We start from the raw sequence: 26,183 nt of genomic DNA on the forward strand, positions 1-26,183 counted from the left end.
TGACAAGCAGTCAAAACCCAATAACTAACATGAGAACCCACCTTGTCCTCTCTTTATTTCAGATTTGGGAAAATTCCCTGCCAGAAAAAAAAAAAACCTCCTTGAAAATCCGCTAGTGTTTGTGTGAGTAGAAGGTTCCAACCTTTTGCTATTAATTTGTAAGAACCATTTCATTCCGTTTTGTCCAAGAGAGTCAGAAATACTTGCACAGAAACGCGCAGCGTCTGAATGAAAGGGGTCAGAACCGCTTGAATTTGAGCTTTATCTGGTGTGGTTGCAGGTTTTATGGCATTTAGTATCTTTAAAAGGGTAAGAATCAAAGTATCTGACTTCGCATGAAGAAAACCTGCTTGTGGCTAAAGAAGATCAGTTTCAGCTCTGGAGGCACCAAAAAATCATCAGCTGTCGAACTGGACCTAAGCCATCTTTTCAAACCTTCCGTGATCTTGCTGCAATGCATGATGATGGATATATGGATTAGAGAAGAGCGTATGAAGGCAAACTTGTAGCATTGGCTCTGATGTAAAAAGAGAACAAATTCTTTCCTAAAAATCAAAGTCATCCCAAATTCTTGGTATCATGCAGCCATGCCACTTGCAAAGGAAGCATTTCCCTGCCTCTCAAAGCTTGCGGTATCCTCGATCTGCTGTCTCCCTGCTGTTAATTGATTGCAACTCCGCGTGTCCGATTAGGGCTGAGAGTTGCTCTCGCTACGGATATCGTGCAACATAGGCTGTGCACGCTCGCGTGTGTAGAAACGTTGATACTGTATGCGTGTAGGTAGGTATGCCTGTTTGTGTGCTGACCCCCAAATCCCTCGTGTTATAAAGCATCAGCCTTGAAGGCACATTCATCAAACCGTTACGTAGATCTTTTGGGTTTGCCGGTTCCCTCAAAATGAGAGACTTTCTATGCAGTCTGCTGTGGCAAATAGCCCCACATTCTAATTTTTACTCTCACTCTTGCTGACTTTATCATCACTCGCTCTTGGTGTGTGCATAAACAGGTATGTGTATGTATGTCCAGACAGTATTTAACAGGTAGAGTTGACTAAAACAACTGTAAGGAGTGGAAATTCTGGCTATTCTGCTTCAGCTGTGGACAACTTGGCTTCAGATTCTCATCCAGAGAATGAGATGTGTTAGCAAGAGCTTGTCCTGCGCTTCAGACGACATGATGGGTGGTTTGCATACGCATCATAGTGCAGCATTCTCTGTGTAACTTGTGACACCGAGGGCGCTGTCAGGCTAGTGGAGTGCGGTGACCAGCAGGTAAATCATCAGCAGCTGTCTGCGTCTGGGGTAAGGCTGACGGATTGACAAGGGGGATGAGAACACGTAGTTCCTGGGGCTCTGCCTTCCTTGTGATCTGGCTGTCCTAATCAACAGGGGGGGCGTTAAGCATCTTTAATATTTTTGTAAGCGATTAAAGGCACAAAGCAGAGCAGCAAGAGAGACTGCCCAAGTGAAATACTTTGTGCTTTATAACCCACAGGTAGGGGCAATAATACTCCTCTCGTGCGTTAGCTGGGGTGCAACAAAAAAGGTTAGACCGGGGAGTAGGGCTGTTTCTCCTTTTTCACTTACTGATACCTTTCTTTAGGGTTACTTTGAAAAAGACGATTTGACTGATCGAGCCGTCAGGAGACTTTCCGTCCAAGAAAGAGCGAAGGCAGCTCTTACGAGGACTGGAGGAAGTCCCTGCTGAGAGCGAACCCTTCGAACCTGAGCTCGTTCTCAGACGGTGTCGATTATGTCCAAGCAAGGGGACGACTGCTACTTCTATTTCTATTCCACCTGTGACAAGGTATGTTTGGGCTGCTTTTGCTTTGGGGTTTCTTGTTGAGTTTTTAGGAGAGGAGGGGGCGGAGACATCCAGATGTCTGTTAACTTAAGAAGCAGTTAGATTCTGCTTCCAGTTCTACTAGCATGGATAATTTTTGAGGCTGTACTCTTTTAATTTCCTCTTTGTGGGTTTCCTTTTGGTTACAGGGAGACAGCTGTTCCTTCCGCCACTGTGCGGCTGCTCTGGGAAGTGAGAGAGTGTGCAGGCGGTGGCAGGAGGGTCGCTGTTTCAAGCCTACCTGCAGATTGAGACACATGGAAGTCGATGTGAGTGTTTGCCTAAAGATGTGTTCTCCAACTAAATCCCTGAAAGCATTTTTCCTTGCTGTCGGCAGACTGAATGTGCTTGTACGTGCTAGATTTACTTGCTTTCAAATGATACTGGTTTCTGTTACTTGGAGGGGGGTGGGAGGAAGTTGGGGGAAGAAAAATCAATTTCTGAGGTATACCTCAGCAAGACATTTTTGTATTAGGTGCTGGCGTTGTTCTGACGTCTTGGGGTAGCACAGGGCGGGGAGGGAGAAGATGGGAAGGAAATAAGGCTCTGAAAGAGAACTTGAGATAGATTCAAGCTAGGCAGTTCAAGGCATTTTTCCCCTCTGAATAATCCCAGTATTTTGCACATTGTCTTAGTTTAACCCACCCTGAACTGATGTGTGCGAGCCCGCGACTTCTCCAACGGAACGACAGGAAAGCTAGATAATATGTAGTAGTTACAGCTTACGCAAGTTTTGTCGATCTGCCCTGAAATGCTTTCAGTGATAGACTGCCCTTGGGAATGATGTTTCCGCACTGCACTGCGATAGCCCTGTCTCTGGCATGACGTGTAACTATGTCTCTTAGCAAGCCTAAGGCGAGTGTTACCACGAGCTTTTCTTTCTTTCTGTCTTCAGAAAAAGCGCAGTGAGATTCCTTGCTACTGGGAGAATCAACCAGCTGGCTGTCAGAAATCCAACTGCGCGTTCCATCACACGAAAGGACGCTATGTTGATGGGCGCTTCTTCCCGCCAAGCAAAAGTGAGTTTCTTGGGCCCTTTTCCTTTAAGCATGAAAGAATTAATTCTGAATATTACTTCGGAGTGGGTACAATGCCGTAGAAGGCATCAAGTAACTGCTCACTGATGAGCGTAGGGAGAAGTGAGCAGTCACAGGCTCTCAGCTAAACGGACTGTAATTCTGGTGTTTAATTTTTTCTTTCATGCTCAGCTTCTCTGTGCTTTGTGTGATCTTTGCACTTCAGGTGGCTTTCCCTTCATTTCATCCTTTCTGGAGGGTAGGGTGGTGAGATGAGTGTGTGAAGGGAAGCCGTTGTTCCTAGTGTGTTCGTAGGGGTGGGGAATAGGAAACTCTGAATTCAGCAGCCAGGTGGGTTGTCTACCTTATCTACCGTATCTAGACAGTGAGTGCAAGGTTGGGGTGACAGTTTTACATGGCCAAATGAGAGATGGTCCTCGTCTTCCTCTAGCTACGCTTCCAAGTCCACCTGAGCCTGCAGAAGATGATGTGAAAATGGCTCAGGCGTCACTGCAGCAAAACACACTTTCTGTCCAGTCAAGTCCCACTCCGCAGCTGAGGGGGGTGATGAAAGTGGAAAGCTCTGAAAAGGTCCCAAGTCCTACACATCCTCCAGCCAGTTGTAATCAGTGCTGCAGATGACGATGAAGATGGGTACTTTTTGCTTACTGAAGGCATTTCTACTGGAGGTGAATGTATAACTTCACAGAGTGCCTGAACTGTGTCGTGTTTAAAGCTACGGACGAGAGTCTGGAGTCTTAAATATTTTTTTCCCCGGTATAGCTCTCGCTTATATGAGCCTGTCAAGTCAATGCAGCTGTTTAAAAAACACCTCCCGCAAACAGTTGCTTGTAGTTAAGAATGCGAACAGAATATGAACCGTGGACTGAAACGTCGTTGTACGAGCTACATGAGCATGAAACGCCTTGTATAATCCCTGCTCCATAACTGAAGAGGTTTTATTTTGGACTTTCAGAGCAGCTTTCTGAAGAAGGAGATGAAACTAAAACACCTGTCCAGCAACCAGCAACACAAGCCCGTAGTGGATCGCGGATAATTTCCACTGGGAAACGCGGGGCTGATACAAAGCAAGGTATTCTAGCAGCTGTAGTAGGATGGCTTGGAAGGAGAACTTGACGATGAACTCCAAAGTGATATGTTCTAAATCTACAGTAGAACATCGGGTAGCTGGATGGAGTCAGTTATTTCCACGAGCTCATTCCTGTCTAATACTGTCGTGTGTCCCTTGGGTCAGACAGGTCAACTCCTCCTTGTAGACTTTTGTAAAACAAAAGAGAGCCACAGCGTGGAGTTGAAATGCCTGCAAATGTGTCCTTTCAAACACTGTGGGAAGAAGCCATGTCTAATGGAATCTAATATCGTGTAGATGGATTAAAACGCTTAAAACTGCAGGTTTTACTCTGTAGGGTGGGAGGAGGGGTGAAGAAGGGTGCCAATCGCTTACCAAAATACCCATCCGTTCTATGGCTTTTTGTCCTGGTGGGGAGTGTTGAGAGGGTTTATTTGGAAGACTTTGGAAGGGTTCTGAGCTGTCAGAAGCTTGAGGATGTGTGCTCTTCAACATGTGCCTTTAGGCCTCAGCTTCATTAATGATTTTCTGTTTTCAGAGGACAATTTAAATTTTGGAATAAAAACACTTGAAGAAATCAAATTGGAGAAACTAAAGGAAAAAACAAAAAGCCAAGGTGGTGAGTTAATATCCCCTACTTGTAGTGACTACTATTGTTTCCATTTCATGGCTCCTCAACCGAAAGGTTAAGTAATAATTAGGATAATTCAGACACGTTAGCCTGCTGGTGCTGCCTTTTCTAATGGAAACCATGCTTTTAGGCTTCCAGGCCCTGGTTTGATTGCAAATATTTGGCATTTGTAGGTGCTCAGTTTGTTGTGTTGCAGTAAAAGATCCAGAAGGGGTTTTTATCAGCCTGACATTAAGCCGTAGCTCATCATGTGTTACACCACCTTACAGACCCTCCAGTGTGCTTAATTGGACTCTCATGTTCCTGAAGTTGAGTGAGATTTGTGAATGAGCTAATGTGTCGACAGCACGTGGCGGAAGTAGCGGTTGGGTGAAGTGCAGTAGCAGCAGAGAGAGAGGCTAATGTCAATACGAGTGTCAGTATGCAAATAAGGGGATAACTGGGAAAACCGGGCAGTAATGCAAGGGCAGACCTATAGAAGATGGTATTATACAAGTAGCCAATTTTTGAAGCGTTGACCAGGCTGACGGTGGCTCTTGCGGACAGTAGCGTGATACGAGTCTGTGTATAAGTGGTGCTGTTCAGATCTGCACAAATTCCTTTGAAAGGCAAAAACCGTGGGGCACTACTACTACGCGTAGTCACTCGTTTCTGTGGTTTGGCTACCAGAAGAGTGCCTTTTGCCGGGACGTGGGCTAGAAGGACAATGCTCTTAGTGGCTACTGGCTTCTGTGCAGTGAAGAGCTAGATTAGTCTTTGTCTTAGGGGAGGAGCCCGTGATTCAACTGAATCTTGGCGAGAGGATGGGAAAACAGAAAGCCTCCAGAGGAAGAGCTTTTTGTGAGGCGTTGTTCGGGTGCCCTCATCTAAACGTGACTATGTTGAAGGGTATTTTTGCTGCGTGCCGGAGGAAAATACATTTTGGCAGAGATGTGTATTGACGGCAGGCAGAAGTGGCAAATTTGGTTAGCAGCTGAAAGGCAAATCTAAGAAAAGATCCCCGGAAGCATGGAAGTTTGTGGCTGGCTGTTCTAAAATCCGCCTCCAGAGAAACGTTCTTAAAGTATTGCTTGTTTCCTCTCTTTCTGAAGCTGGTAAAAGTGTCCTTCCGTTAAAGCGCAAGCTTGCTGACAGGCTGGGGAAGAAGACAGAGGTTCTGGAGAGTGCTGACAAAGCACCAAAGAGAGGTGCAGCTACTAAGCAGACATGGGGATTTGATGCACAGATTTTCTGTTTAGGTTTGCTGTTTGTCCTTTCTTCTAGTGGTTCTTTGTGCGTGTTGGTTGCGGGCTCAAGGTAGCTCTGAATCCCAGTGACGTGACGGCTCTCATTTCGAAACGTGAACAGCAAATGGAGATTTATGCAGCCTGCCCAACTTTTTCTGTTCTCTCTTGTAGTTCAAGTCCCCAGGTCTCTGAAGGAGAGGCTAGGACTGCCCTCTGAACAGAGCCGTACAGAGACAGGTACGAACTGGCTATTAAGTATGCGTTCCCCTTTTGTCTTTCCATGAGCTTTCATACAGCCCTAAAAGTGAATTTAAAAAACCCTGCCTGATTCCTCTTGCTCGAGTGCTGAAGCTCGAGTGCTGTTTAGCTGCTGGCTAAATACACTTAACTAGAAGGACTGTGGCGCTGTTAAGAGAACCTGTTTGTTTGTTGGGTTTTTTTTTCCTGAGGCAGAGCAAGACGGTATCAATTCTCTCTTCCTTTTACTCTAGCCAAACCAAAGGGGTGCCTGAAGCCTTTGGATGGGAAAGCCACCTTCCCCAGAAAGCAGCCACTGAAACGTAAGGCAGCCGAGAGTCATCCGTCTGCCGTGGCGGCTGTGAAGCCACCGAGTGCCACTGGTGGCGACGGGAAGGAGCCTTCAGCTAAAAAAGCGGCTGTGGTAAGGAGAGCGGCTGAGGCAGTAGTGGGTCCCTAGTAAAATTTATGCCCAAGTTGTAGCCTCCTCTTGGAGAAAAGATGGAAGACTGAAATGTTCTACGGGTCTCCGTTCCCTTTTAAATCCAAAAGTGGTCGACAGGACGCTCGCAGTACCTTTCTGCTCTTTACGAGGTGAATGGCAGTGTTTACATAATGCTCTGCTATGTCCCTTAATTGCTGCGTTCTTTAAGAAGACCCAAGGTCGTTAGTAAACGTTAAGGGAATGCTAACTTTTCTTCAGGTGTGCCCTGGCTCTGTATTTTGGTTAAGGCTCAGCACTGCCAGAGGAGAAGCAGCGGAGGAAGAATCTGCAAAGCAGTCTTTGACCTGTGTATCATAAAAACCATCTTGCTTCTTCCTAGGCCCTTGTTCCGGCTTTGCCAGAGGGCAGCCTCTTCTCCATAGGTGGGAGAGGAAAACCCCAAACCAGGTAACAACCACAACTTGTTCTTTCGCTTCATCAGTGTGCCTTTCACGTGAAACGAAGGTTGTTGGTTTTTTTTTTCACACGTGGAAAAATGAGAGTTTTGAGATAATTCATGCCAAAATCCAGCAGAGGAAAAACTCGTCTGAAATAATAAGTTTCTAGGAGCTGGCTGGACTGCTTATCTAGATCCTTGTCTGAAAATGCTGCAAGTTGGTACAGCTTTTCAGTGGCTTCTTGGGTTTTCTGAACGCCTGCGGAGGTTGACTTGGTCACCCTTTTGCAGTCAAATTAGTAAAGGTGGCAAAGTGCCTGTGGCGACAAAAACGGAACCTTCTTTGCCAGACCCCAGATGCTGTGTCTTCGCGGATAAATCCCCAAACTGCAAAATGTACCTGCTGATACATTGGACTCTAGAAGCAGCCCCAGGTTAATTGAATAACAATCCCTGCGTAAGGCTGAGGGGTAGGAGGGATTAACTACCATTTTAAGAGCTGGTTTGCAGAAAACATCTCTCTGCTTAAGGAATGTCATACACTGATTTGCTCTCTTTCTTGTTCTTCCCAGTCCTGAACTGCATCCTGGAAGCCCGGCAGACTCTGTGGCACCGTCAGAGGTCTCAAGCTCGACCTCAGCTTCCTCAGGAGTAGCAGTAAAGACAGAGGGGTTGAGCTCCACAGGGGCCTGGGAAGCCCCCTTCTCTGTAGAAGACGACTTTGAGCAGTTTCTTTGGGAGATCTCAGGAGGCAAACTGGAAGAGATAATTGACCCGGACCCAGAGAAGGATGAGGATGAGCTCCTCATGGAGCTTGCTGAAATGCTGGACACCTGAAGCGCATAGTCTTAAGGCTTAAAATAAAGAAAGAAATAAATGGAAACTGATTCTTTTGTTGGATACCCAGAGGTGATTCTTTTTCTAGCTGAGGCTTTGCAAGGAGTCTTAAAGCACAGGTGAACTGGTAGACATTGGGAGTACCTGCACGCAGTTGTCCTGAACTTCCCTGCTGGTCAGACATGCGGTCTGAATTTGTGACCCTGCAGAAGACAGCTGAGACTGGGGTCTATTGTGTACCCTGCCACCAGGGATCGTTTTCCCTAGCAGCTACCTTTTGAATCATTTTCTTAAAGTTTTGAAGAACTTGAGTCTCTTCCTACGAGGATTTGTGAAGGTGGGGCGGCCCTCAGGCATTTGCTGCTGGCAGAGGAAAAATCGGTTGTCGGAGTGGATTGTCAATACTTTCTCTTTGGAAGAAAACACTTGCGTGCTTTGATAGTCCACTGTGCTGTCTTTGTTCCTAGAGGAAAGGTCTGAAACCAAAACTGAGCAAACTGCTGTTCCGGCTCCAGAAGGGTCACCCAGCCCCAAGCTGCCGATGCTTTATCCTGCCAAAGGACTTTCTCCCGCTGGGAGCAAGCATGGAGTTTCTGCCAGCATGGGTCGGTCGGTCGGTCGCTCGCTCGTGGACTTTGGGAGAGAGGAAGAGCGCGCGAGAGCCCGGCGAGGAAGGCTTTCCCCTCGCTGCTTCCCTCCTCCTGCTCTGTTGTCAGCCTTCACTGTCCCCGGCCTAGGCTCTGTCCGTGGAGACGAGGTTTGGTGTATGCCATGGTTTCTGTAAATATTTTATTTTTCGCTGTTATGCCCGTATTCTCCTGAAGGTCCTGTATTAAATGTAGCCTGGCCGCCTCCGCCTTCACCGGTAGTTGAGCTGTTCCCCATGACAGCAGTTAACAGCATTTTTACCAAACCCTGGCGCAGGAAAGGTGCAGGTGCGTGGTCTGTCTGTGGGGCGTCCTTAACGCTCCGCTCCAGAACCTCATCTTCCGCTACCTGCAGAACGTGAGTACCGCCGGGCTGCCGCGGCTTCGGCCCCGTGTGCGAGGAACGTCCTGGTGCTTCTTGCGCAGGGCCCTTTGAGCCGTGTGGGGAGCGGGGCGGCACACCGGACGGGTCTTTCCGAGCATGCGGCTAGAAGGCTGCATCACTGTGAGTCTCAGGATCTCTTTGGATTGGGTGTTTTGTTGGTTGTTCTTCAAATTTATAAAACTGTTTCTTCCTGTCAGGAAAAACTAGCGTGGTGGGTGCCTCTCCAATTAATAGTCTTAATTGTCCAGCCCACGTCAGCACAGCTCACGATAGTTTGTGTCGTTGTTGCTGAAGTTTAGAGCAGGGCACGTAGCTCAGCGGCGGCTTTTGTTGCTGATTTTTAGGGCTTTGATGAATGTGTGAACTTGGTGCCGGACGACGCAGAGGAAATTCACTCCAAACCAAAATCAAGGAAACAGCTGGGTATGTCAGTATGTCTGTGTAAGCCGAGCGATGCCTGAAACCTGGCTGCGTGAGCCTTCCCCGTAGCAAGGCTTTAAAGCATGAAAGGTGTGAAGAGGGTTGAGTTTGGAGTACAGTGAGTGGATACGGGCTAGGTCTCGGTTCCTGCTGTTTCTTGAGCTGGTGGTTTTGTTGAACGTGAAGGAGAAAGAATCTGCCTCTGCCTGAGACGAGTCTTTGTCTTTCAAATGTGCGTAACAACGGATGGGCTGCGCTGCACTTTTTCTGCAGCCCGGGTGGCTGGAGGGGTCCAGTCAAACTCCTGCTCAGGAATATGGAAGGCGACAAGCGGAATGCTGAGCTGCTTGGACATTCAAAAGAGCTAGATCTGAGGGGATTTCTCTTGTTCCCCCCATGGTGGTGGATATAGTAAAGTTGCACTATACAGGTGTGTCTCACTTCCTAGGGAAAAGAAATGGCACCTTCTAGACCGTGAATTCCTCCTGATTTGTGTTGGAATGCCTCTGCTGGGCAAAGCAGTGGTCCTTACTTGCCTTCCATTTAGGAGTTGGCTTGTGCAAACTGCGGAAATCGTGCTTGAAATTTCATTTAATTATCAATGGCATCAGCAGCACACCCAGTAATTTCTAGGAGGAGATGCGTAGGAATCTGCAGGACACAACAGTCTGTTTTCGAAGGTGCTAAGGGTGAAAAGTGAATAGTCCCATCAATACTGAAGAAGGGAAGGAACCCTTGCACTTAACAACTGTTTTTCTTCCCTTTGACAAGCAGTCAAAACCCAATAACTAACATGAGAACCCACCTTGTCCTCTCTTTATTTCAGATTTGGGAAAATTCCCTGCCAGAAAAAAAAAAAACCTCCTTGAAAATCCGCTAGTGTTTGTGTGAGTAGAAGGTTCCAACCTTTTGCTATTAATTTGTAAGAACCATTTCATTCCGTTTTGTCCAAGAGAGTCAGAAATACTTGCACAGAAACGCGCAGCGTCTGAATGAAAGGGGTCAGAACCGCTTGAATTTGAGCTTTATCTGGTGTGGTTGCAGGTTTTATGGCATTTAGTATCTTTAAAAGGGTAAGAATCAAAGTATCTGACTTCGCATGAAGAAAACCTGCTTGTGGCTAAAGAAGATCAGTTTCAGCTCTGGAGGCACCAAAAAATCATCAGCTGTCGAACTGGACCTAAGCCATCTTTTCAAACCTTCCGTGATCTTGCTGCAATGCATGATGATGGATATATGGATTAGAGAAGAGCGTATGAAGGCAAACTTGTAGCATTGGCTCTGATGTAAAAAGAGAACAAATTCTTTCCTAAAAATCAAAGTCATCCCAAATTCTTGGTATCATGCAGCCATGCCACTTGCAAAGGAAGCATTTCCCTGCCTCTCAAAGCTTGCGGTATCCTCGATCTGCTGTCTCCCTGCTGTTAATTGATTGCAACTCCGCGTGTCCGATTAGGGCTGAGAGTTGCTCTCGCTACGGATATCGTGCAACATAGGCTGTGCACGCTCGCGTGTGTAGAAACGTTGATACTGTATGCGTGTAGGTAGGTATGCCTGTTTGTGTGCTGACCCCCAAATCCCTCGTGTTATAAAGCATCAGCCTTGAAGGCACATTCATCAAACCGTTACGTAGATCTTTTGGGTTTGCCGGTTCCCTCAAAATGAGAGACTTTCTATGCAGTCTGCTGTGGCAAATAGCCCCACATTCTAATTTTTACTCTCACTCTTGCTGACTTTATCATCACTTGCTCTTGGTGTGTGCATAAACAGGTATGTGTATGTATGTCCAGACAGTATTTAACAGGTAGAGTTGACTAAAACAACTGTAAGGAGTGGAAATTCTGGCTATTCTGCTTCAGCTGTGGACAACTTGGCTTCAGATTCTCATCCAGAGAATGAGATGTGTTAGCAAGAGCTTGTCCTGCGCTTCAGACGACATGATGGGTGGTTTGCATACGCATCATAGTGCAGCATTCTCTGTGTAACTTGTGACACCGAGGGCGCTGTCAGGCTAGTGGAGTGCGGTGACCAGCAGGTAAATCATCAGCAGCTGTCTGCGTCTGGGGTAAGGCTGACGGATTGACAAGGGGGATGAGAACACGTAGTTCCTGGGGCTCTGCCTTCCTTGTGATCTGGCTGTCCTAATCAACAGGGGGGGCGTTAAGCATCTTTAATATTTTTGTAAGCGATTAAAGGCACAAAGCAGAGCAGCAAGAGAGACTGCCCAAGTGAAATACTTTGTGCTTTATAACCCACAGGTAGGGGCAATAATACTCCTCTCGTGCGTTAGCTGGGGTGCAACAAAAAAGGTTAGACCGGGGAGTAGGACTGTTTCTCCTTTTTCACTTACTGATACCTTTCTTTAGGGTTACTTTGAAAAAGACGATTTGACTGATCGAGCCGTCAGGAGACTTTCCGTCCAAGAAAGAGCGAAGCCAGCTCTTACGAGGACTGGAGGAAGTCCCTGCTGAGAGCGAACCCTTCGAACCTGAGCTCGTTCTCAGACGGTGTCGATTATGTCCAAGCAAGGGGACGACTGCTACTTCTATTTCTATTCCACCTGTGACAAGGTATGTTTGGGCTGCTTTTGCTTTGGGGTTTCTTGTTGAGTTTTTAGGAGAGGAGGGGGCGGAGACATCCAGATGTCTGTTAACTTAAGAAGCAGTTAGATTCTGCTTCCAGTTCTACTAGCATGGATAATTTTTGAGGCTGTACTCTTTTAATTTCCTCTTTGTGGGTTTCCTTTTGGTTACAGGGAGACAGCTGTTCCTTCCGCCACTGTGCGGCTGCTCTGGGAAGTGAGAGAGTGTGCAGGCGGTGGCAGGAGGGTCGCTGTTTCAAGCCTACCTGCAGATTGAGACACATGGAAGTCGATGTGAGTGTTTGCCTAAAGATGTGTTCTCCAACTAAATCCCTGAAAGCATTTTTCCTTGCTGTCGGCAGACTGAATGTGCTTGTACGTGCTAGATTTACTTGCTTTCAAATGATACTGGTTTCTGTTACTTGGAGGGGGGTGGGAGGACGTTGGGGGAAGAAAAATCAATTTCTGAGGTATACCTCAGCAAGACATTTTTGTATTAGGTGCTGGCGTTGTTCTGACGTCTTGGGGTAGCACAGGGCGGGGAGGGAGAAGATGGGAAGGAAATAAGGCTCTGAAAGAGAACTTGAGATAGATTCAAGCTAGGCAGTTCAAGGCATTTTTCCCCTCTGAATAATCCCAGTATTTTGCACATTGTCTTAGTTTAACCCACCCTGAACTGATGTGTGCGAGCCCGCGACTTCTCCAACGGAACGACAGGAAAGCTAGATAATATGTAGTAGTTACAGCTTACGCAAGTTTTGTCGATCTGCCCTGAAATGCTTTCAGTGATAGACTGCCCTTGGGAATGATGTTTCCGCACTGCACTGCGATAGCCCTGTCTCTGGCATGACGTGTAACTATGTCTCTTAGCAAGCCTAAGGCGAGTGTTACCATGAGCTTTTCTTTCTTTCTGTCTTCAGAAAAAGCGCAGTGAGATTCCTTGCTACTGGGAGAATCAACCAGCTGGCTGTCAGAAATCCAACTGCGCGTTCCATCACACGAAAGGACGCTATGTTGATGGGCGCTTCTTCCCGCCAAGCAAAAGTGAGTTTCTTGGGCCCTTTTCCTTTAAGCATGAAAGAATTAATTCTGAATATTACTTCGGAGTGGGTACAATGCCATAGAAGGCATCAAGTAACTGCTCACTGATGAGCGTAGGGAGAAGTGAGCAGTCACAGGCTCTCAGCTAAACGGACTGTAATTCTGGTGTTTAATTTTTTCTTTCATGCTCAGCTTCTCTGTGCTTTGTGTGATCTTTGCACTTCAGGTGGCTTTCCCTTCATTTCATCCTTTCTGGAGGGTAGGGTGGTGAGATGAGTGTGTGAAGGGAAGCCGTTGTTCCTAGTGTGTTCGTAGGGGTGGGGAATAGGAAACTCTGAATTCAGCAGCCAGGTGGGTTGTCTACCTTATCTACCGTATCTAGACAGTGAGTGCAAGGTTGGGGTGACAGTTTTACATGGCCAAATGAGAGATGGTCCTCGTCTTCCTCTAGCTACGCTTCCAAGTCCACCTGAGCCTGCAGAAGGTGATGTGAAAATGGCTCAGGCGTCACTGCAGCAAAACACACTTTCTGTCCAGTCAAGTCCCACTCCGCAGCTGAGGGGGGTGATGAAAGTGGAAAGCTCTGAAAAGGTCCCAAGTCCTACACATCCTCCAGCCAGTTGTAATCAGTGCTGCAGATGACGATGAAGATGGGTACTTTTTGCTTACTGAAGGCATTTCTACTGGAGGTGAATGTATAACTTCACAGAGTGCCTGAACTGTGTCGTGTTTAAAGCTACGGACGAGAGTCTGGAGTCTTAAATATTTTTTTCCCCGGTATAGCTCTCGCTTGTATGAGCCTGTCAAGTCAATGCAGCTGTTTAAAAAACACCTCCCGCAAACAGTTGCTTGTAGTTAAGAATGCGAACAGAATATGAACCGTGGACTGAAACGTCGTTGTACGAGCTACATGAGCATGAAACGCCTTGTATAATCCCTGCTCCATAACTGAATAGGTTTTATTTTGGACTTTCAGAGCAGCTTTCTGAAGAAGGAGATGAAACTAAAACACCTGTCCAGCAACCAGCAACACAAGCCCGTAGTGGATCGCGGATAATTTCCACTGGGAAACGCGGGGCTGATACAAAGCAAGGTATTCTAGCAGCTGTAGTAGGATGGCTTGGAAGGAGAACTTGACGATGAACTCCAAAGTGATATGTTCTAAATCTACAGTAGAACATCGGGTAGCTGGATGGAGTCAGTTATTTCCACGAGCTCATTCCTGTCTAATACTGTCGTGTGTCCCTTGGGTCAGACAGGTCAACTCCTCCTTGTAGACTTTTGTAAAACAAAAGAGAGCCACAGCGTGGAGTTGAAATGCCTGCAAATGTGTCCTTTCAAACACTGTGGGAAGAAGCCATGTCTAATGGAATCTAATATCGTGTAGATGGATTAAAACGCTTAAAACTGCAGGTTTTACTCTGTAGGGTGGGAGGAGGGGTGAAGAAGGGTGCCAATCGCTTACCAAAATACCCATCCGTTCTATGGCTTTTTGTCCTGGTGGGGAGTGTTGAGAGGGTTTATTTGGAAGACTTTGGAAGGGTTCTGAGCTGTCAGAAGCTTGAGGATGTGTGCTCTTCAACATGTGCCTTTAGGCCTCAGCTTCATTAATGATTTTCTGTTTTCAGAGGACAATTTAAATTTTGGAATAAAAACACTTGAAGAAATCAAATTGGAGAAACTAAAGGAAAAAACAAAAAGCCAAGGTGGTGAGTTAATATCCCCTACTTGTAGTGACTACTATTGTTTCCATTTCATGGCTCCTCAACCGAAAGGTTAAGTAATAATTAGGATAATTCAGACACGTTAGCCTGCTGGTGCTGCCTTTTCTAATGGAAACCATGCTTTTAGGCTTCCAGGCCCTGGTTTGATTGCAAATATTTGGCATTTGTAGGTGCTCAGTTTGTTGTGTTGCAGTAAAAGATCCAGAAGGGGTTTTTATCAGCCTGACATTAAGCCGTAGCTCATCATGTGTTACACCACCTTACAGACCCTCCAGTGTGCTTAATTGGACTCTCATGTTCCTGAAGTTGAGTGAGATTTGTGAATGAGCTAATGTGTCGACAGCACGTGGCGGAAGTAGCGGTTGGGTGAAGTGCAGTAGCAGCAGAGAGAGAGGCTAATGTCAATACGAGTGTCAGTATGCAAATAAGGGGATAACTGGGAAAACCGGGCAGTAATGCAAGGGCAGACCTATAGAAGATGGTATTATACAAGTAGCCAATTTTTGAAGCGTTGACCAGGCTGACGGTGGCTCTTGCGGACAGTAGCGTGATACGAGTCTGTGTATAAGTGGTGGTGTTCAGATCTGCACAAATTCCTTTGAAAGGCAAAAACCGTGGGGCACTACTACTACGCGTAGTCACTCGTTTCTGTGGTTTGGCTACCAGAAGAGTGCCTTTTGCCGGGACGTGGGCTAGAAGGACAATGCTCTTAGTGGCTACTGGTTTCTGTGCAGTGAAGAGCTAGATTAGTCTTTGTCTTAGGGGAGGAGCCCGTGATTCAACTGAATCTTGGCGAGAGGATGGGAAAACGGAAAGCCTCCAGAGGAAGAGCTTTTTGTGAGGCGTTGTTCGGGTGCCCTCATCTAAACGTGACTATGTTGAAGGGTATTTTTGCTGCGTGCCGGAGGAAAATACATTTTGGCAGAGATGTGTATTGACGGCAGGCAGAAGTGGCAAATTTGGTTAGCAGCTGAAAGGCAAATCTAAGAAAAGATCCCCGGAAGCATGGAAGTTTGTGGCTGGCTGTTCTAAAATCCGCCTCCAGAGAAACGTTCTTAAAGTATTGCTTGTTTCCTCTCTTTCTGAAGCTGGTAAAAGTGTCCTTCCGTTAAAGCGCAAGCTTGCTGACAGGCTGGGGAAGAAGACAGAGGTTCTGGAGAGTGCTGATAAAGCACCAAAGAGAGGTGCAGCTACTAAGCAGACATGGGGATTTGATGCACAGATTTTCTGTTTAGGTTTGCTGTTTGTCCTTTCTTCTAGTGGTTCTTTGTGCGTGTTGGTTGCGGGCTCAAGGTAGCTCTGAATCCCAGTGACGTGACGGCTCTCATTTCGAAACGTGAACAGCAAATGGAGATTTATGCAGCCTGCCCAACTTTTTCTGTTCTCTCTTGTAGTTCAAGTCCCCAGGTCTCTGAAGGAGAGGCTAGGACTGCCCTCTGAACAGAGCCGTACAGAGACAGGTACGAACTGGCTATTAAGTATGCTTTCCCCTTTTGTCTTTCCATGAGCTTTCATACAGCCCTAAAAGTGAATTTAAAAAACCCTGCCTGATTCCTCTTGCTCGAGTGCTGAAGCTCGAGTGCTGTTTAGCTGCTGGCTAAATACACTTAACTAGAAGGACTGTGGCGCTGTTAAGAGAACCTGTTTGTTTGTTGGGTTTTTTTTTCCTGAGGCAGAGCAAGACGGTATCAATTCTCTCTTCCTTTTACTCTAGCCAAACCAAAGGGGTGCCTGAAGCCTTTGGATGGGAAAGCCACCTTCCCCAGAAAGCAGCCACTGAAACGTAAGGCAGCCGAGAGTCATCCGTCTGCCGTGGCGGCTGTGAAGCCACCGAGTGCCACTGGTGGCGACGGGAAGGAGCCTTCAGCTAAAAAAGCGGCTGTGGTAAGGAGAGCGGCTGAGGCAGTAGTGGGTCCCTAGTAAAATTTATGCCCAAGTTGTAGCCTCCTCTTGGAGAAAAGATGGAAGACTGAAATGTTCTACGGGTCTCCGTTCCCTTTTAAATCCAAAAGTGGTCAACAGGACGCTCGTAGTACCTTTCTGCTCTTTACGAGGTGAATGGCAGTGTTTACATAATGCTCTGCCATGTCCTTTAATTGCTGCGTTCTTTAAGAAGACCCAAGGTCGTTAGTAAACGTTAAGGGAATGCTAACTTTTCTTCAGGTGTGCCCTGGCTCTGTATTTTGGTTAAGGCTCAGCACTGCCAGAGGAGAAGCAGCGGAGGAAGAATCTGCAAAGCGGTCTTTGACCTGTGTATCATAAAAACCATCTTGCTTCTTCCTAGGCCCTTGTTCCGGCTTTGCCAGAGGGCAGCCTCTTCTCCATAGGTGGGAGAGGAAAACCCCAAACCAGGTAACAACCACAACTTGTTCTTTCGCTTCATCAGTGTGCCTTTCACGTGAAACGAAGGTTGTTGGTTTTTTTTTTCACACGTGGAAAAATGAGAGTTTTGAGATAATTCATGCCAAAATCCAGCAGAGGAAAAACTCGTCTGAAATAATAAGTTTCTAGGAGCTGGCTGGACTGCTTATCTAGATCCTTGTCTGAAAATGCTGCAAGTTGGTACAGCTTTTCAGTGGCTTCTTGGGTTTTCTGAACGCCTGCGGAGGTTGACTTGGTCACCCTTTTGCAGTCAAATTAGTAAAGGTGGCAAAGTGCCTGTGGCGACAAAAACGGAACCTTCTTTGCCAGACCCCAGATGCTGTGTCTTCGCGGATAAATCCCCAAACTGCAAAATGTACCTGCTGATACATTGGACTCTAGAAGCAGCCCCAGGTTAATTGAATAACAATCCCTGCGTAAGGCTGAGGGGTAGGAGGGATTAACTACCATTTTAAGAGCTGGTTTGCAGAAAACATCTCTCTGCTTAAGGAATGTCATACACTGATTTGCTCTCTTTCTTGTTCTTCCCAGTCCTGAACTGCATCCTGGAAGCCCGGCAGACTCTGTGGCACCGTCAGAGGTCTCAAGCTCGACCTCAGCTTCCTCAGGAGTAGCAGTAAAGACAGAGGGGTTGAGCTCCACAGGGGCCTGGGAAGCCCCCTTCTCTGTAGAAGACGACTTTGAGCAGTTTCTTTGGGAGATCTCAGGAGGCAAACTGGAAGAGATAATTGACCCGGACCCAGAGAAGGATGAGGATGAGCTCCTCATGGAGCTTGCTGAAATGCTGGACACCTGAAGCGCATAGTCTTAAGGCTTAAAATAAAGAAAGAAATAAATGGAAACTGATTCTTTTGTTGGATACCCAGAGGTGATTCTTTTTCTAGCTGAGGCTTTGCAAGGAGTCTTAAAGCACAGGTGAACTGGTAGACATTGGGAGTACCTGCACGCAGTTGTCCTGAACTTCCCTGCTGGTCAGACATGCGGTCTGAATTTGTGACCCTGCAGAAGACAGCTGAGACTGGGGTCTATTGTGTACCCTGCCACCAGGGATCGTTTTCCCTAGCAGCTACCTTTTGAATCATTTTCTTAAAGTTTTGATGAACTTGTGTGTCTTCCTACGAGGATTTGTGAAGGTGGGGCGGCCCTCAGGCATTTGCTGCTGGCAGAGGAAAAATCGGTTGTCGGAGTGGATTGTCAATACTTTCTCTTTGGAAGAAAACACTTGCGTGCTTTGATAGTCCACTGTGCTGTCTTTGTTCCTAGAGGAAAGGTCTGAAACGAAAACTGAGCAAACTGCTGTTCCGGCTCCAGAAGGGTCACCCAGCCCCAAGCTGCTGACGCTTTATCCTGCCAAAGGACTTTCTCCTGCTGAGACTTCTGCCAAGCATGGGTCAGTCAGTCGGTCACTCGCTCGTGGACTTTGGGAGAGAGGAAGAGCGCGCAAGAGCCCAGCGAGGAAGGCTTCCCCCTTGCTGCTTCCCTCCTCCTGCTCTGTTGTCAGCCTTCACTGTCCCCGGCCTAGGCTCTTTCCGTGGAGATGGGGTTTGGTGTACGCCATGGTTTCTGTAAATATTTTATTCTTCCCTGTTAGAATCATTTAGGTTGGAAAAGACCTTCAAGATCATTGAGTCCAACCATCATCCATGCCCACTAACCCATGTTGTGGAGTACCTTGTCTAAACCACTTTTTTACCTTCAGGGATGGTGACTCAACCACTTCGCAGGGCAGCCTATTCCAATATCTGACAACCCTGTCAGTAAAGAAATTTTTCCTAGTATCTAGTGTAAACCTCCCCTGCAGCAACTTGTGGCCATTTTCTCTCGTCCCATCTGCGGCCACCTGACAGAAGAGACCAGCACCCACCTCACTACACCCCTCCCTTCAGGTAGTTGTACAGAGCGATAAGGTCTCCCCTCAGCCTCCTCTAAACAGCCCCAGCTCCCTCAGCTGCTCCTCACAAGACTTGTGCTCCAGGCCCCTCACCAAATCGGTTGCCCTTCTCTGGACACGATCCAGCACCTCCATGTCTTTCTTGTAGTGAGGGGCCCAAAACTAAATGCAGTACTCGAGGTGCGGCCTAATCAGTGCCGAGTACAGGGGAACAACCACCTCCCTGCTTCTGCCAGCCACACTATTTCTGATACAGGCCAGCACGCCGTTGGCCTTCTTGGCCACCTGGGCACACTGCTGGCTCATATTCAGACGGCTTCAACCAGCATCCCCAGGTCTTTCTCTGCCGGGCAGCTTTCCAGCCACTCTTCCCCAAGCCCGTAGCGCTGCATGGGGTCGCTGTGACTGAAGCGCAGGACCCGGCCCTCGGCCTTGTTGAACTTCATACCATTGGCCTTGGCCCATCGACCTAGCATGCCCAGATCCCTACCCTCAAGCAGATCGACCCTGCCTCCCAACTGGGTGTCATCTGCAAACTTGCTGAGGGTGCACTCGATCCCCTCGTCCAAATCGTTGATGAAGATATTAAACAGAACTGGCAACAATACTGAGCCCTGGGGAATACCACTTGTGACCAGCCCCCAGCTGGATTTCACCCCAGTCACCACAACCCATTGTGCTCGTCCATCCGGCCAGTTTTTCACCCAGTGAAGAGTACACTTGTCCAAGCCATGAGACGCCAGCTTCTCAAGGAGTGTGCCGTGAGAGACAGTGTCAACGGCCTTGCTGAAGTCAAGGTAGGTAACATCCACAGCCTTTCCCTCATCCACTAGGAGGGTCACCTGCTCAAAGAAGGAGATCAGGTTGGTCAAGCAGGACCTGTCTTTCGTAAAGCCATGCTGACCAGGCCCGATCCCCTGCTTGTCCTGGACTTGCCATGTGAGCGCCCTCAAGACAAACCGTGCCATAATCTTCCCCAGTAGCGGGGTCAGGCTGACAGGCCCGTGGTTCCCTGGATTCCCCCTCTGACCCTTTTTATAAATGGGAGTCACATTGGCAAGCCTCCAGTCCTCTGGGACCTGCCCTGATCGCCGGTAGACGATGGAGGCGGGGGGGGGGGGACGACGACAGAGGGTCCCGGGGGGGCTCCCCGCTGCTCGCCACCCCGCCGCGGAGCAGTAGAGACGCGGGTCCTCCCAGCCGCCTCGAGCGGCCTGGTCCGCCAGCATCCCAGGGCTCCTTGCGCGCTCCCGCCCTGCTTCGCGGCTTCCGGTGGCGGCGGCGGCAGCAGCAGCCATAGCCATGGCGTACCGCGGGCAGGGCCAGAAGGTGCAGAAGGTGATGGTGCAGCCCATCGTATCCTTCCTGTGGCGGGGGGGGGGCGGTCTGGCGGGGGCGGGGGCCTGGGCTAGGCGGGCAGGAGCTGCTGAGTGCGGCCGGGAGGCGCCGAAGGGCCGTGTTGCCGAGGTCTCGTTGCCGTGCTGCGTCCTTAACGCTCCGCTCCAGAACCTCATCTTCCGCTACCTGCAGAACGTGAGTACCGCCGGGCTGCCGCGGCTTCGGCCCCGTGTGCGAGGAACGTCCCGGTGCTTCTTGCGCAGGGCCCTTCGAGCCGTGTGGGGAGCGGGGCGGCACGCCGGATGGGTCTTTCCGAATTCAGGATGGGGATTTTGGAGCCGGTCTCGCTTGAACTGAAGAACTTGCTGTCGTTGCGATCCGTGAGAAGAACAGCTAGTTCCGAGTTGGGCATTTTCCCTTCTCACCTTAAGGAGTTACCTTTGTGAGAGACGTTTGCTCTTGCAGTCAGGTGTGCAGGGATGTTTTCCGTGACAGCCTTAAAACCTGTGCTGTTGCGTGTTTCCAGTGAAGGCAGAGAGGATTTCCAAAATAGTCTACCACCTTAAAAATTACTGAGGACATAACTGAAACCATGTGTAAGAGTTACTGCCTCGAGTGTTACAAAGGTATCGGCAGCAAGGAGTTCTTAATGCACAGGAGAGGACAAAATTGTGTGGAGTGTTTATGTTCCTGTTGTGCTCTCCCCCTCCATTGTTTTGCAGAGGTCCAGGATCCAGGTGTGGCTTTATGAGCAAGTGAACATGCGGCTAGAAGGCTGCATCACTGTGAGTATCAGGATCTCTTTGGATTGGGTGTTTTGTGGGTTGCTCTTCAAATTTATAAGACTGTTTCTTCCTGTCAGGAAAAACTAGCGTGGGGGGTGCCTCTCCAATTAATAGTCTTAATTGTCCAGCCCACGTCAGCACAGCTCACGATAGTTTGTGTCGTTGTTGCTGAAGTTTAGAGCAGGGCACGTAGCTCAGCGGCGGCTTTTGTTGCTGATTTTTAGGGCTTTGATGAATGTGTGAACTTGGTGCCGGACGACGCAGAGGAAATTCACTCCAAACCAAAATCAAGGAAACAGCTGGGTATGTCAGTATGTCTGTGTAAGCCGAGCGATGCCTGAAACCGGGCTGCGTGAGCCTTCCCCGTAGCAAGGCTTTAAAGCATGAAAGGTGTGAAGAGGGTTGAGTTTGGAGTACAGTGAGCAGATACGGGCTAGGTCTCGGTTCCTGCTGTTTCTTGAGCTGGTGGTTTTGTTGAACGTGAAGGAGAATGAATTTGCCTCTGCCTGAGACGAATCTTTTTCTTTCAAATGTGTGTAACAACGGATGGGCTGCGCTGCACTTTTTCTGCAGCCCGGGTGGCTGGAGGGGTCCAGTCAAATTCCTGCCAGCTACGTCTAACACGGGTGGCCCTGAACAATTCTGACACTTGCTGTGTCATCTCTGAGTCAAAGCAGGTAACCATCTGAGTGGCGGTATTTGATATTTGCAGTCTGCTGGCGAGGATAAATAGCAGCCTCTGCTAAGTGACGTGTGGGCTCTTGGAGGGGCCAGAGTGCTGTTGAAACAGCAAGCACAGGAATGATCAGTGATTCAGCTGATCAGGCAGAACAGATAGACTTGAACAGATAGGCTTGAACAGATTGGTTTGCCTCTCATTTTAAGATAGGATGTCCTAATTCAGGTCCCTGAAGTGGCACATCTTCAAGTAGAGGTGGTCCAGCCAGCAAGGGGCGGCTGTGCCCTGTGGCTGTGGTGAGGGCTGTGACTCTCAGATCACGAGGAAAGCTGACCCCGACTCAGGGGAGAGGAGGCTGAGATAGTTGTCTGCTTTAAGCTTTGCTTTCATGCCTGGCAACCTTGCGGTTGTTGCTCAGAGAAGGTCTTGAGTGTTGTAACCACCAGGCTCGGCACATGCCCCCAGTCCAAGTTTAGACAGTATTTAACAGGTAGAGTTGACTGAAACAACTGTAAGGAGTGGAAATTCTGGCTATTCTGCTTCAGCTGTGGACAACTTGGCTTCAGATTCTCATCCAGAGAATGAGATGTGTTAGCAAGAGCTTGTCCTGCGCTTCAGACGACATGATGGGTGGTTTGCATACGCATCATAGTGCAGCATTCTCTGTGTAACTTGTGACACCGAGGGCGCTGTCAGGCTAGTGGAGTGCGGTGACCAGCAGGTAAATCATCAGCAGCTGTCTGCGTCTGGGGTAAGGCTGACGGATTGACAAGGGGGATGAGAACACGTAGTTCCTGGTGCTCTGCCTTCCTTGTGATCTGACTGTCCTAATCAACAGGGGGGGCGTTAAGCATCTTTAATATTTTTGTAAGCGATTAAAGGCACAAAGCAGAGCAGCAAGAGAGACTGCCCAAGTGAAATACTTTGTGCTTTATAACCCGCAAGTACCCACAGGTAGGGGCAATAATACTCCTCTCGTGCGTTAGCTGGGGTGCAACAAAAAAGGTTAGACCGGGGAGTAGGACTGTTTCTCCTTTTTCACTTACTGATACCTTTCTTTAGGGTTACTTTGAAAAAGACGATTTGACTGATCGAGCCGTCAGGAGACTTTCCGTCCAAGAAAGAGCGAAGCCAGCTCTTACGAGGACTGGAGGAAGTCCCTGCTGAGAGCGAACCCTTCGAACCTGAGCTCGTTCTCAGACGGTGTCGATTATGTCCAAGCAAGGGGACGACTGCTACTTCTATTTCTATTCCACCTGTGACAAGGTATGTTTGGGCTGCTTTTGCTTTGGGGTTTCTTGTTGAGTTTTTAGGAGAGGAGGGGGCGGAGACATCCAGATGTCTGTTAACTTAAGAAGCAGTTAGATTCTGCTTCCAGTTCTACTAGCATGGATAATTTTTGAGGCTGTACTCTTTTAATTTCCTCTTTGTGGGTTTCCTTTTGGTTACAGGGAGACAGCTGTTCCTTCCGCCACTGTGCGGCTGCTCTGGGAAGTGAGAGAGTGTGCAGGCGGTGGCAGGAGGGTCGCTGTTTCAAGCCTACCTGCAGATTGAGACACATGGAAGTCGATGTGAGTGTTTGCCTAAAGATGTGTTCTCCAACTAAATCCCTGAAAGCATTTTTCCTTGCTGTCGGCAGACTGAATGTGCTTGTACGTGCTAGATTTACTTGCTTTCAAATGATACTGGTTTCTGTTACTTGGAGGGGGGTGGGAGGAAGTTGGGGGAAGAAAAATCAATTTCTGAGGTATACCTCAGCAAGACATTTTTGTATTAGGTGCTGGCGTTGTTCTGACGTCTTGGGGTAGCACAGGGCGGGGAGGGAGAAGATGGGAAGGAAATAAGGCTCTGAAAGAGAACTTGAGATAGATTCAAGCTAGGCAGTTCAAGGCATTTTTCCCCTCTGAATAATCCCAGTATTTTGCACATTGTCTTAGTTTAACCCACCCTGAACTGATGTGTGCGAGCCCGCGACTTCTCCAACGGAACGACAGGAAAGCTAGATAATATGTAGTAGTTACAGCTTACGCAAGCTTTGTCGATCTGCCCTGAAATGCTTTCAGTGATAGACTGCCCTTGGGAATGATGTTTCCGCACTTCACTGCGATAGCCCTGTCTCTGGCATGACGTGTAACTATGTCTCTTAGCAAGCCTAAGGCGAGTGTTACCACGAGCTTTTCTTTCTTTCTGTCTTCAGAAAAAGCGCAGTGAGATTCCTTGCTACTGGGAGGATCAATCAGCTGGCTGTGAGAAATCCAACTGCGCGTTCCGTCACACGAAAGGATGCTATGTTGATGGGCGCTTCTTCCCGCCAAGCAAAAGTGAGTTTCTTGGGTCCTTTTCCTTTAAGCATGAAAGAATTAATTCTGAATATTACTTCGGAGTGGGTACAATGCCGTAGAAGGCATCAAGTAACTGCTCACTGATGAGCGTAGGGAGAAGTGTGCAGTCACAGGCTCTCAGCTAAACGGACTGTAATTCTGGTGTTTAATTTTTTCTTTCATGCTCAGCTTCTCTGTGCTTTGTGTGATCTTTGCACTTCAGGTGGCTTTCCCTTCATTTCATCCTTTCTGGAGGGTAGGGTGGTGAGATGAGTGTGTGAAGGGAAGCCGTTGTTCCTAGTGTGTTCGTAGGGGTGGGGAATAGGAAACTCTGAATTCAGCAGCCAGGTGGGTTGTCTACCTTATCTACCGTATCTAGACAGTGAGTGCAAGGTCGGGGTGACAGTTTTACATGGCCAAATGAGAGATGGTCCTCGTCTTCCTCTAGCTACGCTTCCAAGTCCACCTGAGCCTGCAGAAGATGATGTGAAAATGGCTCAGGCGTCACTGCAGCAAAACAAACTTTCTGTCCAGTCAAGTCCCACTCCGCAGCTGAGGGGGGTGATGAAAGTGGAAAGCTCTGAAAAGGTCCCAAGTCCTACACATCCTCCAGCCAGTTGTAATCAGTGCTGCAGATGACGATGAAGATGGGTACTTTTTGCTTACTGAAGGCATTTCTACTGGAGGTGAATGTATAACTTCACAGAGTGCCTGAACTGTGTCGTGTTTAAAGCTACGGACGAGAGTCCGGAGTCTTAAATATTTTTTTCCCCGGTATAGCTCTCGCTTATATGAGCCTGTCAAGTCAATACAGCTGTTTAAAAAACACCTCCCGCACAGTTGCTTGTAGTTAAGAATACGAACAGAATATGAACCGTGGACTGAAACGTCGTTGTACGAGCTACATGAACATGAAACGCCTTGTATAATCCCTGCTCCATAACTGAATAGGTTTTATTTTGGACTTTCAGAGCAGCTTTCTGAAGAAGGAGGCGAAACTAAAACACCTGTCCAGCAACCAGCAACACAAGCCCATAGTGGATCGCGGATAATTTGCACTGGGAAACGCAGGGCTGATACAAAGCAAGGTATTCTAGCAGCTGTAGTAGGATGGCTTGGAAGGAGAACTTGACGATGAACTCCAAAGTGATATGTTCTAAATCTACAGTAGAACATCGGGTAGCTGGATGGAGTCAGTTATTTCCACGAGCTCATTCCTGTCTAATACTGTCGTGTGTCCCTTGGGTCAGACAGGTCAACTCCTCCTTGTAGACTTTTGTAAAACAAAAGAGAGCCACAGCGTGGAGTTGAAATGCCTGCAAATGTGTCCTTTCAAACACTGTGGGAAGAAGCCATGTCTAATGACAGAGGAATCTAACATTGTGTAAATGGATTGAAACGCTTAAAACTGCAGGTTTTACTCTGTAGGGTGGGAGGAGGGGTGAAGAAGGGTGCCAATCGCTTACCAAAATACCCATCCGTTCTATGGCTTTTTGTCCTGGTGGGGAGTGTTGAGAGGGTTTATTTGGAAGACTTTGGAAGGGTTCTGAGCTGTCAGAAGCTTGAGGATGTGTGCTCTTCAACATGTGCCTTTAGGCCTCAGCTTCATTAATGATTTTCTGTTTTCAGAGGACAATTTAAATTTTGGAATAAAAACACTTGAAGAAATCAAATTGGAGAAACTAAAGGAAAAAACAAAAAGCCAAGGTGGTGAGTTAATATCCCCTACTTGTAGTGACTACTATTGTTTCCATTTCATGGCTCCTTAACCGAAAGGTTAAGTAATAATTAAGATAATTCAGACACGTTAGCCTGCTGGTGCTGCCTTTTCTAATGGAAACCATGCTTTTAGGCTTCCAGGCCCTGGTTTGATTGCAAATATTTGGCATTTGTAGGTGCTCAGTTTGTTGTGTTGCAGTAAAAGATCCAGAAGGGGTTTTTATCAGCCTGACATTAAGCCGTAGCTCATCATGTATTACACCACCTTACAGACCCTCCAGTGTGCTTAATTGGACTCTCATGTTCCTGAAGTTGAGTGAGATTTGTGAATGAGCTAATGTGTCGACAGCACGTGGCAGAAGTAGCGGTTGGGTGAAGTGCAGTAGCAGCAGAGAGAGAGGCTAATGTCAATACGAGTGTCAGTATGCAAATAAGGGGATAACTGGGAAAACCGGGCAGTAATGCAAGGGCAGACCTATAGAAGATGGTATTATACAAGTAGCCAATTTT

At 47.8% G+C, this 26,183-nt stretch overlaps 3 protein-coding genes and 1 pseudogene across 3 annotated transcripts in view; 2 read left to right on the plus strand and 2 right to left on the minus strand.

Annotated features, from left to right (window-relative positions):
• SNRPE (small nuclear ribonucleoprotein polypeptide E) overlaps positions 1-26,183 on the minus strand; it is a 302,587-nt gene that overhangs the window by 129,573 nt on the left and 146,831 nt on the right. The gene's annotated exons all lie outside the window — the stretch shown is intronic.
• LOC126051937 (uncharacterized) overlaps positions 1-26,183 on the minus strand; it is a 183,807-nt gene that overhangs the window by 28,295 nt on the left and 129,329 nt on the right. The window lies entirely within an intron of this gene.
• LOC126051949 (zinc finger CCCH domain-containing protein 11A-like) lies at positions 1,753-4,551 on the plus strand (the record flags this gene model as incomplete). The annotated part of the gene is given in 7 exon segments (XM_049831885.1): positions 1,753-1,806; positions 1,992-2,111; positions 2,738-2,861; positions 3,310-3,470; positions 3,472-3,512; positions 3,815-3,951; positions 4,487-4,551. Coding segments are annotated over 7 exon segments (702 nt in total), but the record flags the coding sequence as incomplete, so codon positions are not given.
• LOC126051955 (zinc finger CCCH domain-containing protein 11A-like) lies at positions 11,580-13,501 on the plus strand (annotated as a pseudogene).

This window comes from Accipiter gentilis, chromosome 29 (assembly GCF_929443795.1).
Source record: "Accipiter gentilis chromosome 29, bAccGen1.1, whole genome shotgun sequence".
NCBI classification, from domain to species: Eukaryota; Metazoa; Chordata; class Aves; order Accipitriformes; family Accipitridae; genus Astur; species Astur gentilis.